General features: G+C 39.3%; 3 protein-coding genes across 3 annotated transcripts; 1 reads left to right on the top strand and 2 right to left on the bottom strand.

The window, feature by feature from the left end:
- Nucleotides 1-551: 551 nt before the first annotated feature.
- On the bottom strand, nucleotides 552-1,401 carry LOC126912532 (uncharacterized). Its single transcript, XM_050705074.1, has one exon. The coding sequence runs from the start codon at nucleotides 1,245-1,247 to the stop codon at nucleotides 750-752; it is 498 nt and encodes a 165-aa protein (XP_050561031.1). The 5' UTR covers nucleotides 1,248-1,401; the 3' UTR covers nucleotides 552-749.
- A 10,387-nt stretch (nucleotides 1,402-11,788) lies between these two features.
- LOC118264313 (polyglutamylase complex subunit TTLL1-like) lies at nucleotides 11,789-13,409 on the top strand. Its single transcript, XM_035576785.2, has one exon. It carries the CDS (start codon nucleotides 11,895-11,897, stop codon nucleotides 13,194-13,196), a length of 1,302 nt encoding a protein of 433 aa, XP_035432678.2. The 5' UTR covers nucleotides 11,789-11,894; the 3' UTR covers nucleotides 13,197-13,409.
- LOC118264303 (polyglutamylase complex subunit TTLL1-like) lies at nucleotides 13,407-14,899 on the bottom strand. Its single transcript, XM_035576773.2, has one exon. It carries the CDS (start codon nucleotides 14,769-14,771, stop codon nucleotides 13,452-13,454), a length of 1,320 nt encoding a protein of 439 aa, XP_035432666.2. The 5' UTR covers nucleotides 14,772-14,899; the 3' UTR covers nucleotides 13,407-13,451.
- Between the last annotated feature and the right edge of the window lie 253 nt (nucleotides 14,900-15,152).

The raw sequence follows: 15,152 nt of genomic DNA on the forward strand, positions 1-15,152 counted from the left end.
TAACCCGTCACTTTTTTATATTTTTGTTCGTCTAGTATGAAACTTACTGCTGTACTCAAAGACAATTAATGTTTACTTAAACTATTCCTTAGTAAAGATTTTGTCAACAAAATCTTTAATCTAACAAAACAAAATCCTCTGAGAAAAAAAAAAACTCTGAGTGTAGCGGTCAGTTTTCTTGATGCACGTTGAAAATAATCTTTAGTGTTATGAAATAGAACATTGAAATCAGTTCCAAATAGAATGTGACTTAGGAACTCAAATGAAATGTATAGAAAAAGCAGTTCGAAATCCTAATAACATGAAATACTCATATATTTATATTGTTGTGAAAACATAAATACGATATTGTCTAAATATGTTTTGATTCAGTGAGCTCACTTCAAGTCAAGTATTCGTAAAATATTCCACACACAGAATAAACACGTAGCTCTTTTTTTTTTTTTTTTTTTTTTTTTTTAGGGTGGAAAATCATCCAATGACTTCTCCCGCCTTGGGCGAGGCGAGAGGGAGTGTCAGACTCTTACTGACTAAAAACCACCCCGTTCCTACTCCTGCCCGTCGAGCCGGAGCCCCGGTAAACCCGCTAGGTTGTCCGCAGCTCCGGATTAGGCATCAGCCCTACTGGGCCCCATCTGTGGTGGTCTGATGGCTCTTTGAGGCGCGCGCAGAACGCGACGCGCCGCACGCACGGGTCTGGTTCTGGTCGGGCGGCGAGCTACCCTTGCTCGCCGTCCGCAGACCCGCACTTACGGTGGCCGGAGATCGTCGCGCGATCCCCGACGCCCGGAGTGTCTCTCGCGACGGCTGGGGCGTGAAGAGGTTCTTTCTCTCACGCGCCCCGCCTCCTCCTTAGCTAGCATGACTGCTTCGCAGAAGGAGGAGACGGCATCCCAGTCCCCCTCGCTCCGCACCATGGCTTGTATCAGTGCCGGACGCGAGAGGGCGCCGTCGCCGACCACATCCCTGAGGATACGGCGGTGCTCAGCCCACGCAGGGCAGACCGCAAGCGTATGTTCAACCGTGTCCTCCGGGCGGTCTTCGCAGTGATGACACCCGGGCGTTTCCTCCCGCCCAATCAGAAACAGGAACCTACCGAAGCTTCCATGTCCGGTAAGCACCTGCGTCAGGCGGTAGGTGAGGACGCCGTGGCGCCTCTCTAGCCACTCCTCAAAGAGGGGACTTACCGCTGCAATGACAGCGAGCCCAGCCCTCGGTTGCGACAGTCGCTGTTGCCATTCCGCCATGAGATCGCGCCGGAGCTCGTCCCGCCACGCACTAATCTGGCGCGGCAGTGGAGTTTCGCCCCGGCGACGCGCGTCGGCGCGCAAACAGAAGACGCGCGCAAGCACTTTCGCCTCCAAATCCCACGGCGGTAATCCGGCAAGGAGGTTCGCCGCCTCTCCGGAGATCGCGCGATATCCGCGGATCACCCGGATGGCCATGACCCTCTGGGACGTGAGCAGCGCCCGAGCTGGCCGCCGCATCAGGTTCGGCGCCCACACAGGGGCGCCGTAGAGGGCCATGGACCGCACGATCCCCGCGTACAACCTCCGGCAGGAGGCATTTGGCCCCCGAGGTTGGGCAGGAGCCGCTTAAGTGCAGCCCCCGTCCGTTCCAACTTAGGAGCCAAACGTCGAAACACGTAGCTCTTGTATTGTTATATCCATGATAAATCTCGATTTGTTGCTGTTAAATAAAATAATACTATTTAGTTATTCAGAAATCCCCAGATTGAGTGGAATGTATTACACAATATTCATGAGACTTCACGTAGTATTTTCAAGAAAAAAGATTCCCACAATATTATGTTACAAATCAAAAGCAAAAGCAATCAATATTTAATTTTAGCCTCGTTCATATAATGTCTTAAATCGTATGTACACTAGAAATCTAATAAATAAGTAGGATAACATATATCACGAACTAAAATACAGCATTACAATGCCAGCTGTAAAACACACAACCCGAAGTTATTTTTCGAACATTACAAGGCAACCTTATTAAACAACGGGCAGGCTTACATTCATTCAAATTTAAGCTACTAGCAAAAATATTTCAGTTCAAGTCAGACGGTAACATAAGCGAAACCGAGGTTAATGGCTAGTGCAATAAATTTCCAACCCAATTTAATTACGGCCATTTAAAATACTACGAAATACGTTTACGAGCGTACGAGCGACGAAATTACGAGCTCCACAATGTTAAAATAAAAAATGAATGAATCAAGTTAAAACGAAATGTTCATAATGAATGTAATACACTACGCAACGCATGGCTATTACAACATGTGAAACTACATTCGCAACCGCGTAGTCGCGTAGCAAATGCTACGCCGCGCCGTAGGCATTCGTAGCAGATGTAGTGTAGCCATAACTACGCGGCCACATTACGTCGCAGAGTCGAATCGTTTCGGTGAAATATTTGTATTACTGTGGGCACCTTTCACTCTACGTTTATAGGTATTTTCAGCTAACGTAACATTACGCTAATGAACCGAAAGGGGTTTTCAGAATGACTACAGGTTATAGGTAGTGAAATTTCTCTTTGTACCTGAAACAAGAGGGTACGTGCATTAATTTTGGTATATGAAGCTTGGCTATTGTCTCCTTTAGTTAATAATTCAACAAAGCTCCTTCCTATTATCATCGTTTACGACTTGCGGGACGATAGACTGTTTTATATAATCTCGGTGTGTTTTCCTTAAAACTCGAGAACAACTTGGATATTTGAAAATTAAACGACCTCTTTGAATCGAGCCGCCTGATAAATGACGACAACCGGTTTAGTTGCTGTAACTCAATAAAACTTCAAATAAAACGTCAACTCTTTGAATTATTTAAGTAACGAAGTTAGCTAAAGTAATCATTGACTTTGCGTGAGTAACTAAGCATAATAAATGCAATTTAAATATTTTCTCTCTTTTTATTTTTTGTTTGAGAACCTCGTTTGGTTATTTTTAAAAAGGGGATAAAATTAACACCGATTGAATGTTCCATTTTATGGGTAAATTGTGCTTCAAAATACCACCAAAAATATCTTGTTGTCTTTAAATATCTTATGACAAAAAAAGATAATTTAAATTTTTACATAATCCCAGTCTATATAATAAGTGAAACTTTTATTGGGAAAAGTTGGTAAACGAGCAAACGAATTACCTAATGGTAGGCAATCGATGCCGCCAATAAACACCCGCAACACCAGATAGATGCGTTTGAGCTCGCTGTCATTGCAGCGGTAAGTCCCCTCTTTGAGGAGTGGCTTGATGGGCGCCACGGCCTTCTCACTTACCGCCTGCCGCTAGTGTTTACTGGACATGGGAGCTTCGGTAGGTTCCTATTTCTGATTAGGCAGGAGGAACCGTCCGGGTGTCATCACTGCGAGGACCGCCCGGAGGACACGGTGGAATATACGGTGGCGGTGTGCCCTGCATGGGTTGAGCCGTGTCCTCAGGGATGTGGTCGGCGACGGCGACCTCTCGCGCCCGGCATTGGTACAAGCCATGGTGCGGAGCGAGGGGGAATGGGATGCCGTCTCCTCCTTCTGCGAAGCAGTCATGCTAGCTAAGGAGGAGGCGGGGCGCGTGAGAGAACAAACCTCCTCACGCCCCAGCCGTCGCGAGAGACACTCCGGGCGTCGGGGATCGCGAGACGATCTCCGGCCACCGTAAGTGCGGGTCTGCGGACGGCGAGCAAGGGTAGCTCACCGCCCGAACAGAACCAGACCCGTGCGTGCGGCGCGTCGCGTTCCGCGCGCGCCTCAAAGAGCCATCAGACCACCACAGATGGGGCCCAGTAGGGCTGATGCCTGATCCGGAGCTGCGGACTACCTAGCGGGTTTACCGGGGCTCCGGTTCGAAAAGCAGGAGTAGGAATGGGGTGCTTTTTAGTCAGTAAGAGTCTGACACTCCCTCTCGCCTCGCCCAAGGCGAGAAAAGCCATAGGATGATTTTCCCCCCTAAAAAAAAAAAGAAACACCAGATGCGTTGCAAGTCTCTTGGGGTTTGTTGAGGATTCGGTGACAGGATTGCTACACTCACACGACGAAACACAATATAAACTTATTGTGAAAACTAACTGTATTTCGCGTGCAATCCAAAAATGGCTACTACCAATACAATTTAGCAGTTTCTATCATAAACCGGTTTACAGTCAGTCTGTTCGTAATTCATGTAGCACGTGTTCTGCGGCGCCAAATGCAATTTGGTCCCTGATATACAAGTCTGTACGATTAGTGGTTGCGATTTGTGGACTGTTCTCAATGTGTGGCTGAAGTGTATGAAACTTTTTGTTAGTTCTATTTTGTTTTAGAATTTTATGGGGGCGTTTAGTCTCGTAGTTTGTGTGTAAGTTTAGACTGTTAATGGTTGTAATATTTATATAATTATGTATGTATGCTTATTTTTAGGTTTTCTTTATTCGCTTAAGAATGTTTATTGATGTTTGTATGACGAATGTTCATATATGATGTTGTTGCTGATTTAAGGGATGATAAAATTCTCAGGAAATTATGTGTTATTATTTAGATAAATATATAAAATACGAAGATAACAAGCTGCAAATCGCTATCCACTTATTGTCTATACCGCCGATACTACAAGTGTATTTTTGATTATTTTAGGTCAAAATATTGACTCAATTTAATTAATATTTAACTATTTCATATCTAAATTTATCTAATCTATCATGAATTTAACATCATAATACGATTTATAATATTTATGATGTATCATAAACACACTATAAAAATAAATGCACGAAACAATGCTCAACAGCACGACGGGTTCCATCTACAAAAAAAAACTTTTATCGTTCACCCGAGCGAACTGTGACGTTTGTTCGTTGGCGTTCGGTAATAACTTTACAAACAGAGTTACCCACGATCCAAGCCTTATTCATTCACTTCACAGTATACACTGTATTATGAAATTCACCATTTACAGACATAAAACTCGTTGGGAACGACATAAAGTTTTATTTTTACTACACTTCCGTGCGTTTTCATAAATGTCGAGTGCGAGCGTGAGAGGTCGCGTTTACGTTTGCGTTGATGAATTTTCTTAATGAAAATCTTTTGTGGACACGTCCTTATTACAGTAACGCGCTGAGTCTACAGTTTTCACGACTATAAAGATAAAAGGTAGCGAACTGTGAAACCTTAAACTGTCGTAGAAATTTGATTTTCCGTATCCTACGAAATGTTTTGTATCTCTGTTCCCATTGCGCGGTTGGCAGAGATATTCAATTGAGTGTCAATCATCCTGAAGTGAAGCTCGACACTTGACGGTTTCACGTAACGCTTGAATAGTTCATGCTCTACGTGATAGATGGCACTGTCGCCGTTCTTTGGCCATCATATGTTAGGCTTCACAGGACAAACGAGAGAGGTTTGTCTTCGTTGTCTTTTTATTGGTATGCCACATCAATAACGGAAAGTCTGTTTCGGTATTGGATACGAACACCTAGTAAATTGTTTTGTGTTAAATTTAGTTAGGTACTTATGTTTATAGATACCTATTTCCAAATTAATTACTGTATTAATTAACAACTTTCGTATGTTAGAACATAATAAATTCTTAATTAAGTTTCTCAGGAAAATCTGATAAAAAGCGGAGTATATTCTGATAGTAGTTAACGATTTAATGTTCAATTTCGCTCGTACGAGCTACTCACCGGTTTACCGGTTTTAAACCACGTCATGTTGTAAAAAAGTCGTTTCGTAACTCCCATATACTAAATAATGTAAATGCACCAGAAGACTGTCTTTGTTTTACGGCAGGGAGACAAAAGGTGGTAAAATGTGGCGAATGTTCACTTAAGTAAGCATGTAGGGTATGTACCATGCTTCGGTATGAATAGGCCGGCTTGACTAGAGTGATACAACGATCTCACAGAAAACTTCGAGTGCCCATGGGCGGCGGCGATTGCTTTCTATCAGGTGATCCATATGCTCATTACGCAAATACTTAAACAGATCTTATACTATAAAAAAATAAAGCTTAAGAGTTTCTTCAGAATTCGAATTGAATAACAACTTATCGTGTTGAATAGTCTATTTAATGAAGTAGGCTATAGGCTACAAAACATTAATAGGATCGCTACGATCAATAGGAGCTGTGCAGCAGGTGAAACCGCGCAGGAGTAACTAGTATAATATGACCTGAATGCAGAATTGTAAAAGTTATGACAGATGTTCTATAATTTAGATCCTTTTAACTTATGAAGGAGATATTTCCACGTATGAACTTCATAGTGACATAAACTAAATATGACACGAAGTTACTAAGGAAAGGAAGTTTTAATTATTCCTTGGCAACTTCACTGTGAGACGGAAATAAGGGACAACTTTAAATCAATAATATGAGTCAGAGTAACTGACGGCCGTGGGTGGTGTAGCTAACGCATTATGACAACATCAGAATGACGGGATAATTGAAAAAATGTTTGGAGTTTGATAACTTAAATAAACATTTATTAAGCTAAATTAACTAAAAATCACGGTTTTCCTCTATTAATGTACGTGAGTAAATAGTGATTTTTAGTTAATTTTTTGTTAGTGCTTTTGATTTAGTGTTTTGAAAAATACTACCAAACTACGTTACATTCATTCTGTATATTTAAATATACTAAAATGTTTCGCAAAATGGAGACCACACAATATAAGAACACAATTTTTAATTTATTTTTTTTCTACCTCGTGATTCAAAATGAATGATAAACAAAAAATCTATTTTCATGTACAGTCAATTTTAGAATTGTCATCTATTTCCGCAGGGAACTCGATTCACATACATATATACGTACATATACCTACGTACAAACAATATTTTAATCGAGTCCATATCGAGTTACTGTAATTGGGATCGTTCAAAGTTTCTCGATGTTTGTCCGTTCGTTGATAGCTTCCGATATGTAATATAATATTTGCATGATTCCAATTAATTGGTATCTTAATTTGTGTTACGATCGGCTTGGGATGTTGGGAATTCGATTAGGATACTTGTTATGTTTGTATTAACTGTGTACGGTTCGGAAATTACGTAGGGGTAGGCAGAGGTGCACATTACGACAAGTAATGCCGCTATACAATATATACCCACTTTTTACAATTTTTGTTATGAGTCTCATGTTATAGGGAGTGAGCCTATTGCCATGTACTGGGCACAATTCTAGAATTCGTGCTGCTACAGAGAGATTTTTGTAAAACCTAATAAAGCCCAGTAATACGATGCACAGTGGATTGCAAGGAGTCTTAATATTACTTTTTTCTGGATTCAGTATGCGATTTTGAGACCGAATCAGACACGTTTGGCACTACTTGGCCAAACCGATATTCTAACTATCGTACTTTTTACGACGTAATAACATTTTATTCCCATCTAATAAACACCATAGTTTCACACATGTATTCATGCAGCGTAAAAATCTACAAACGACTGCAATCAATACGACATAACAGAAATAGAAAACCCAATATTCCAATGAAGTTATTCCCAGTAACAAGGCGGGGCAAAAATAGTTCCTTTTCAAACGGATTACTGTTATAAATTGTCGCTTTGTATAAAGGATTCGCCGCATATCGGTGTTCTTACTTGACATAAGTGTCACGTTTCTGTCCCCCACCCCGTAATCATGGGGTTTCCTTTGATTTAATATACCACTGAAGGACTGTAATTTAGTTACACGTATAGTGTCATTTGAGGAAGACGGTTTCTATTAAAAGGAAAAATGAAACAGTCGTGCAATCGTGACAAGTTAATCGTATTGGGATATAGTGTGATAAAGGAATTGGATTATTGTCTTTGATTGGGCATCGTTCCAATTTTGGAAAGAAGTAAAGAATAGGAATTGTTGGTTTGTTTGTCAAAGTCTGTGATAGCGTAGCTGTCAGAAGCAGTTTACTAGCGATAAGAATATAGATAATTCCAGACTTTGTGCTACTACTGAGATATTATCGAGAAACCCAGTAATACTTTGCTTGACCCAGGAATCGAATCAGAAACTTCTTGCCTGGTAGTCGTACTTATGACCACTCGACCAACGAGGCAATCGGTAGTCGGAAGAACTCTTTCATAGCGGTTATTTTATTAGATAAACATGAGATTTGTTACATTGTTTAAGATCAGTTTACAAACAAAAAATCTAAACAACATTTTAAACCAATTTCGACTTACATCATACTGTACAGATATTCAAATATAAAAAAAAGAATACTTAAAAAACAAATCACCCTGTCACAACAAGGAAAACACATGTCGTTATCATAAAAAATGTATGCACAACATAAATACGGGGTGTACCTTTTTATTTTCATGCGTAGAAGTGCAGACATGTGAATGAAATAACACTCCATTTGCTGTCTTGCGATCCCGAGGACCCTTCCAGTTTCCACGATCCATTAGACATTACCCCAATTTGTAAAGACTTTCATCCCTCTCCACCTTTAGAAAAAAGAAAAAGATGGAAATGTATTTATTATTTCGCCGGGTCAAGGATTTGAGATTACACCGCGACTTTTTGTAGACTTCGTAATGAATGAGACGTGAAAGCTTTACCTGAAAAATGAATAGACCTCCTTTTATACAAGTTTGGTTCGTTAACGTAGGTATTTCTGTATTTTTTTGCTTTATTTTAATTAGGAGAAAAAATAAAATAACATTAATTTTATTTGCGAGACTAATGAAGTACTTTTTGTATATTTCTGAGAAGTATTTTGTTTAAGTTTTTGCTTCACCTACCTACATGTTGTTTTAATATTTTTCTGAGAAACGGCCTACTATTGTTTTACTCTTCACTAGTTATTATCATGAAGAAAGGGTTATTAAAATTACTATATATTTGTAATTTTTAAAACTTAATGTTGGAATTTGGAGGTAATATAAACATTTATTTATTTTAACGACATTGTTTTTTGTGTGTTATAAAGTTTACGACCCATGAAAAAAAATATTTTACCGTACTCATTTTAATAACGTTATTAATTTTGTGTTCTTTTTTTCTGCAAAGAATTCGTTTATATTTCCTAACTTCTGGAAGCCTTTCTCAAAAATTACGAACGGCCAGTAAAAATGGGGTCGTCTATAGTGATGTTTAGCAAAGTTTGTAAACATTTTAAGAAACACTTTTAACTTAAATTGGCATTTGACGACAGTTTTGGAAGTCCAATTTGTTGTTAGAGTTAGGGGTTGGGCATAGATATAGTGACACCCTTTTAAGGAAAATGTATACCTAAAGGTGTCTTTAGGTATAATTTACATAATACCTACTTTGGTATATTTATAAGAACACAGACGTTCGTGTATGTGTGTTCATATTTAGTAATTCAACAGTATTATGAAATGTTAAAAAAGGGTCCACGTTGTTATTTTCTGCTGTTGTGGGTGTGCTAACAAACATATCCTACCTCTTATCTAGCCTCAATCAAAGAGATATTCTTAGCACCCTATCTATTTTCATATCAAATAAACTCGCCTATAGACAGCGGTAATAAGTATACACCTTATACGATAGTTATCACCAAAAAAACCTCTCAACAAAATAAATTGAAATATCACTCACGAGAAAAGAAATAAATTCACACGTTTTTATGTCTCCCCGAAGTTTTTATAAAAAAAGAAATAAATAAGAAAATACGCTGAACGTTTTACATACAAGGAAGATTTAGAACGAGGTTCCCCTTCGTTACCCAACTGTCAGGCTCTGATGCTGATCTCATGATTGCGTCCGTGTGACATGGGATAGTGTAGGAAATGGAAGAAATAATAACCAGCCTACGAAAATACAGGATAATTTGAACATGGGAAATAAATAATGTTATTTTATTTTGCTGTGCAGGTATTGGGTGGAGAAGAAGGAAACATTGAGTTTTTATGTACGTGCTTCTGAATATGGGCACAATGTGTGTGACCGGTGGCGATTTTGCCTCCATCGAAAAAGTAGACTAGATATTATTGCTTTCCAGTTTCCTAACTACTCCGAAATATAGGATCATACCTCTTGTCTTTTCTGTTGGATCGTACAACCAGTTTGCTCAACTGAATGTTATTATTGAAGTGACACACTAGCATTTTTTATGGTATACGCGGTAAACGAGCAGACTGACTCTATACAAAGTCACGTGCTCCTTTCTACATTACCGAGCAAACTTTTCCTCAGTATTGATATTATACAAATATATTCAAGGTCATGTCGACCTAACAGTTACAAACACAATTGCCCAGCTGACTCACATAAGTATAGCGTGCACTGGGCAAGCGAAAATGGCAGGTATTATCATTACAACATGATAAATCCTTTAACTACAGTACTAAAAAACTTTATAATTCACATTTTGAATCACCAAATAAATGGATAGACGCTTCAGCAAGTCAAGCTATACACTAAAGAAAGTATTGTAAAAAAATAACAAAAACAATTTTGTATAAAGTACTTTAGTCATGGTCGCAATTTTGTCACATTCCTCATGTTTCCCCTTTTCATATTTTGGCAGAAACATAACAAAGAAATAAAAAAGCATCATCAAGTTTATTCCCCAGTGGGTGAGCAGAGATTGAGCGTCGGCCGCTATGATGAATGATAGGTACTTGAAAACGGCCGTTCCCTACCAGAGGTCTGTTTTATTTATAAGCATTTTTCTTTATTTCCATGTTTTTGTGACTAAAATATGTTAAGAGATTTTGTAACCCTTATATGCTTGTTGAAAAATCAGAAACACAAGGAAAAAAAGCCTCACACACTATTTTCTCCTGTGTCGTGGGTGAGTTTACAACATGACACCCAGACCCGGAACAACAATTTGTGGATCACACAAACAGTTGCTCCGTGCGGGAATCGAACACGCTACACGTTGCACAGCAGCCGGTTGCCCAGACATCGCACCCACCGTGTAGTCAAATTCATTGAAGTCCACATTGATTACGTTTACCCTGCATGTTCACTGAAGTTTACATTTAGATGAAAACCTTTGCAAACTCTTTTTTTAGTCCGATAGAAAGCTCTGCAAATATTTTTTACAGTATTGTATGGAGTTGGGCAAAAAAAAATACGTTCACTCGAACAAAAGTTTATAGGCGAATTGCGTAGTAGCGCTATCGAATATACGTCCAATATTCTAGATAGAGGTTTATCTCGACAGAATATTTCAAAACAAGATAAATGAACTGAACATAAACAATAGTATTTCGACCAACGACGCAGTTTTCGTTGTTTATCCAATCTTATTCAGCTAAAAAAACAGGTATTTTATTCCGTCAACCATGAACTGGGATAGCATCTAAATAATAAATCATGTGTACAAAATATGCTACGCAAGCTTCATTTTTAGTTCCCCTAACATAAATAATTCTACCTTATTCCCCTATCCCAGTAACCTACGAAACCTTCCTTACGAAGTTCACATTTACGATATGAAAAGGCAGATTATCGCGGTGTAGTTTAGAAAATGATACAAACAAACAAAAGAAGAGAAAATATTGAGCGAGATTTCCTCAGGGAATTGAAGTCGCCTCTACTAAAATTGGATGGTAAACTGAAGACACAATGGCTTTTATTCTTTTTACCTGTTCCTCTAGGGAACGCGCCAACGAGGCTGCCACTATAAAAATGTTTGATGGGCCATCCATCAATCAATAATGATTTTTTAATTTGCTGCTAACAACAGGCACCAATTTCGCTTCCCATAATTATCGGCTAAATTGGAAAATTAATTACTCCACCACAAACACAAAAGAGAGCACACTTCTTTTTTCACAGTGGCAACATGACTACAGTATAAAAATTAAAAACGAAATTGACAGTGACAAATCGAAATTATTACCAAGCATTTTATTTTTACTTTTGTTGATCATATATTTTTATTTTTTTAACTATGACTTTAATATAGAATTTTAGTCCGCAATGACCCAAGAAGTGAAAAAGATATCCCCCGCCGTTTACGGTAAAGTTACGCCGCCAGTAGTGGAGAAAGGTAGAGTGACTTACTGTACCGACTTGGAGAAGTCTGTGATAATGAGCAACTTCGAGCGCCGCGGTTGGATCCAAGTGGGACCCGACGATGAATGGAACTTTTACTGGTCCTTCACACAAAATTGCCGAACAATTTTCAGCATCGAAAGCGGCTACCGAATGAACGACAACCAAATGATAAATCACTTCCCAAACCATTATGAACTGTCGCGCAAAGATTTGTTAGTAAAAAATATCAAAAGATATAGAAAAGAACTGGAGAGAGAAGGTAATCCTCTCGCCGAAAAGACGGAGGTTCCCTTGCCTAATGGACAAGTATTAACTCGCTACATACACTTAGATTTCATACCAGTTACCTACGTACTGCCAGCTGACTACAACATGTTCGTCGAAGAATATAGAAAATCTCCCCAGAGCACGTGGATAATGAAACCGTGCGGAAAGTCTCAAGGGGCTGGAATATTTCTAATAAATAAACTTTCGAAACTCAAGAAGTGGTCTCGTGAAGCGAAAACTCCGTTCCATCCCCAGTTGACTAGTAAAGAAAGTTATGTTATATCGCGTTACATCGACAACCCGCTCTTAATTGGCGGGAAGAAATTCGACCTGCGACTGTACGTGCTGGTGACGTCATTCCGCCCATTAAAAGCGTACTTATTCCAACACGGCTTCTGTAGATTCTGTACAGTGAAATACGATACGAGCGTAACTGAGCTCGATAATATGTACGTGCATTTGACTAATGTTAGCGTACAGAAACACGGCGGTGACTACAACAGTTTGCACGGTGGGAAAATGAGTATCCAGAATTTCCGTTTGTATCTGGAGGGCACGAGAGGGCGATCTGTTACTGACAGGTTGTTTGCAGAAATGCAATGGCTTATTGTTCACTCTTTGAAAGCTGTCGCGCCGGTTATGGCTAACGATCGCCACTGCTTTGAATGTTACGGGTACGATATAATAATAGACAATACTTTAAAGCCTTGGCTTGTAGAAGTGAATGCTTCGCCGTCTCTACAATCAACGACTCATAATGATAGGATATTGAAATACAAATTGATAGATAATATAGTGTCGGTAGTGGTGCCGCCAGACGGTATTCCTGATGCGAGGTGGAACAAGACTCCCACAGCTGAGGCGCTCGGTGACTTCGAATTGTTGATCGATGAGGAACTTATAGAAAAGGACGACGTTAACTCTCGCTACAACAAGTATCACCGTGTGAGGACTTAATTTATTACAATATTATAAATGTTTTAAGACAGGGTGAATAAAACTAAAAAGGGGATTATATAAAACTGTTACAACATTATTATTACTTAATTTTATTAGTATTCTTTAGAATTATTTTTGAATAAAAAAATAATCCCATGCAAAATATTATCATTTGCTGTTTTTTTTCATCCTGTTTTATGTCTAGTTTATTAATAAAACGAATTAAAATATTATTTTTGTATTTATTAAACAACACAATTAAACAAACATACATTAGTTTTTCCGAGCACCTTTATCACGCTGTGCAAGTTCCATTTCCCCTTTATACATAGAATCTTCATCGATGAGTATTTGAAAATCCCCTAAAGCTTCAGCGCTCGGCGTTTTGTTCCAGCGGGCGTCCGGGATCCCGCCCGGAGGCAGAACAACCGATAAAAGATTATCCAAGAGTTTGTACTTGAGTATCCTGTCGTTAACCGTGGTAGCCGTCATCGATGGGGAGGCGTTCACCTCTATAAGCCACGGCTTCAAGTTATCGTCTATGATTATGTCGTAACCGTAACACTCAAAGCAATGGCGGTCATTCGACATAACGTGCGCCACGGCCTTTAACGAGTGCACTATCAACCACTGGATGTTCTCGAACAGTCGATTGGTCACCTCTCGGCCGCGCGTCCCTTCCAAATAAAGCTTCAAGTTATGTATGCCCAGCTTCCCACCGTGCTGGCTATTGTACTCGCTGCCGTGTTTTTGTACGCTTACATTCGTTAAATGAACATACATATTGTCGAGTTCGGTAACGCTCGTATCGTACTTCATTGTGCAAAATCTACAAAATCCATTTCGAAACATGTAAGCTTTTAAAGGACGGAACGACGTAACGAGGACGTAAATCCTCAAATCGAATTTCTTCCCTCCGATAAGAAGCGGATTATCTATGTAGCGAGATATGACATAAGTATCTTTACTTGTCAGATGATGCTGTAAATATTTCTTAGATTCCCGAGACCACTTTTTCAGTTTCGACAGTTTGTTTATAAGGAAAATGCCAGCGCCTTGGGATTTGCCGCAAGGCTTCAGAATCCAGGTTGTTTGAGGAAATTTTCGGTACTCCTCTACAAACATGTTGTAGTCAGAAGGCAGCACGAACGTAACCGGAATGAAATCTAAATATAAATAGCGAGTGATGACTTGCCCGCTCGGGAGCTTCACTTCAGTTTTTTCCGCAAGGGGATTAGAGTCTTTTTCCAATTCTTTTCTGTATCGTTTTATATTTTTTACGAGTAAATCTTTACGCACTAGTTCGTAGTGGTTGGGGAAATGGTTTATCAGTTGGTTCTCACCGAGTCGCAGGCCGCACTCTAAGCTGAATATAGAGCGGCAGTTCACAGTATTTGCCCAGTATAAGTGCCAATCCTCGTCCGGCATCACTTGTTTCCATCCTCGTCTCTTGAAGCTGTTAATCACGATAGATTTTTCAAAGTCTGTGCAGAAGTTTAAATGCTTCCCGTTAGTAGGTGAACAAGACAGGCGTCCATAGATATTTAACAGAGATTTCTTATTGTGAGAAGGTGTCCCACGTGCAGATCGCATTGTAGAGGTCCGGAACAAAATAAAAAAAAGTGAAGTATTTCTATTTAAATTAAATAACGTTAAAATAAACCGTGACCATCCTAAAATCTAACTGTTCCGTTTTGACATAAGCACACTATTATAACATTTATAACATGTTCGAATGTCATGTTAGTAAACTTAGTTGCCATGGCAACTTAATTGTATGTTGGAGTAAAGGAGACGTAAAACATTTTCTCTTTTTACCATAAAGCATTCGATAGTGATTAAAAACTGTTCTTAGTTCATAATGTCTGTTGGAACTACGTAATATTACTAAAAGCTCCTTTTAAAATATGCATTAGCAGTAAGTAACAAGTTGACAGCAGCTCTTTAATTCAGAAAGCTTTGCTGTTTGAATTT

The sequence above is a fragment of the Spodoptera frugiperda genome, chromosome 26, assembly GCF_023101765.2.
Source record: "Spodoptera frugiperda isolate SF20-4 chromosome 26, AGI-APGP_CSIRO_Sfru_2.0, whole genome shotgun sequence".
Taxonomy (NCBI): domain Eukaryota; kingdom Metazoa; phylum Arthropoda; class Insecta; order Lepidoptera; family Noctuidae; genus Spodoptera; species Spodoptera frugiperda.

Excerpts from the sequence above, each read along its gene's own strand:
- LOC126912532 (XM_050705074.1), bottom strand. The coding sequence starts at position 1,247 with ATGGCGGAATGGCAACAGCGACTGTCGCAACCGAGGGCTGGGCTCGCT.
- LOC118264313 (XM_035576785.2), top strand. The coding sequence starts at position 11,895 with ATGACCCAAGAAGTGAAAAAGATATCCCCCGCCGTTTACGGTAAAGTT.
- LOC118264303 (XM_035576773.2), bottom strand. The coding sequence starts at position 14,771 with ATGCGATCTGCACGTGGGACACCTTCTCACAATAAGAAATCTCTGTTA.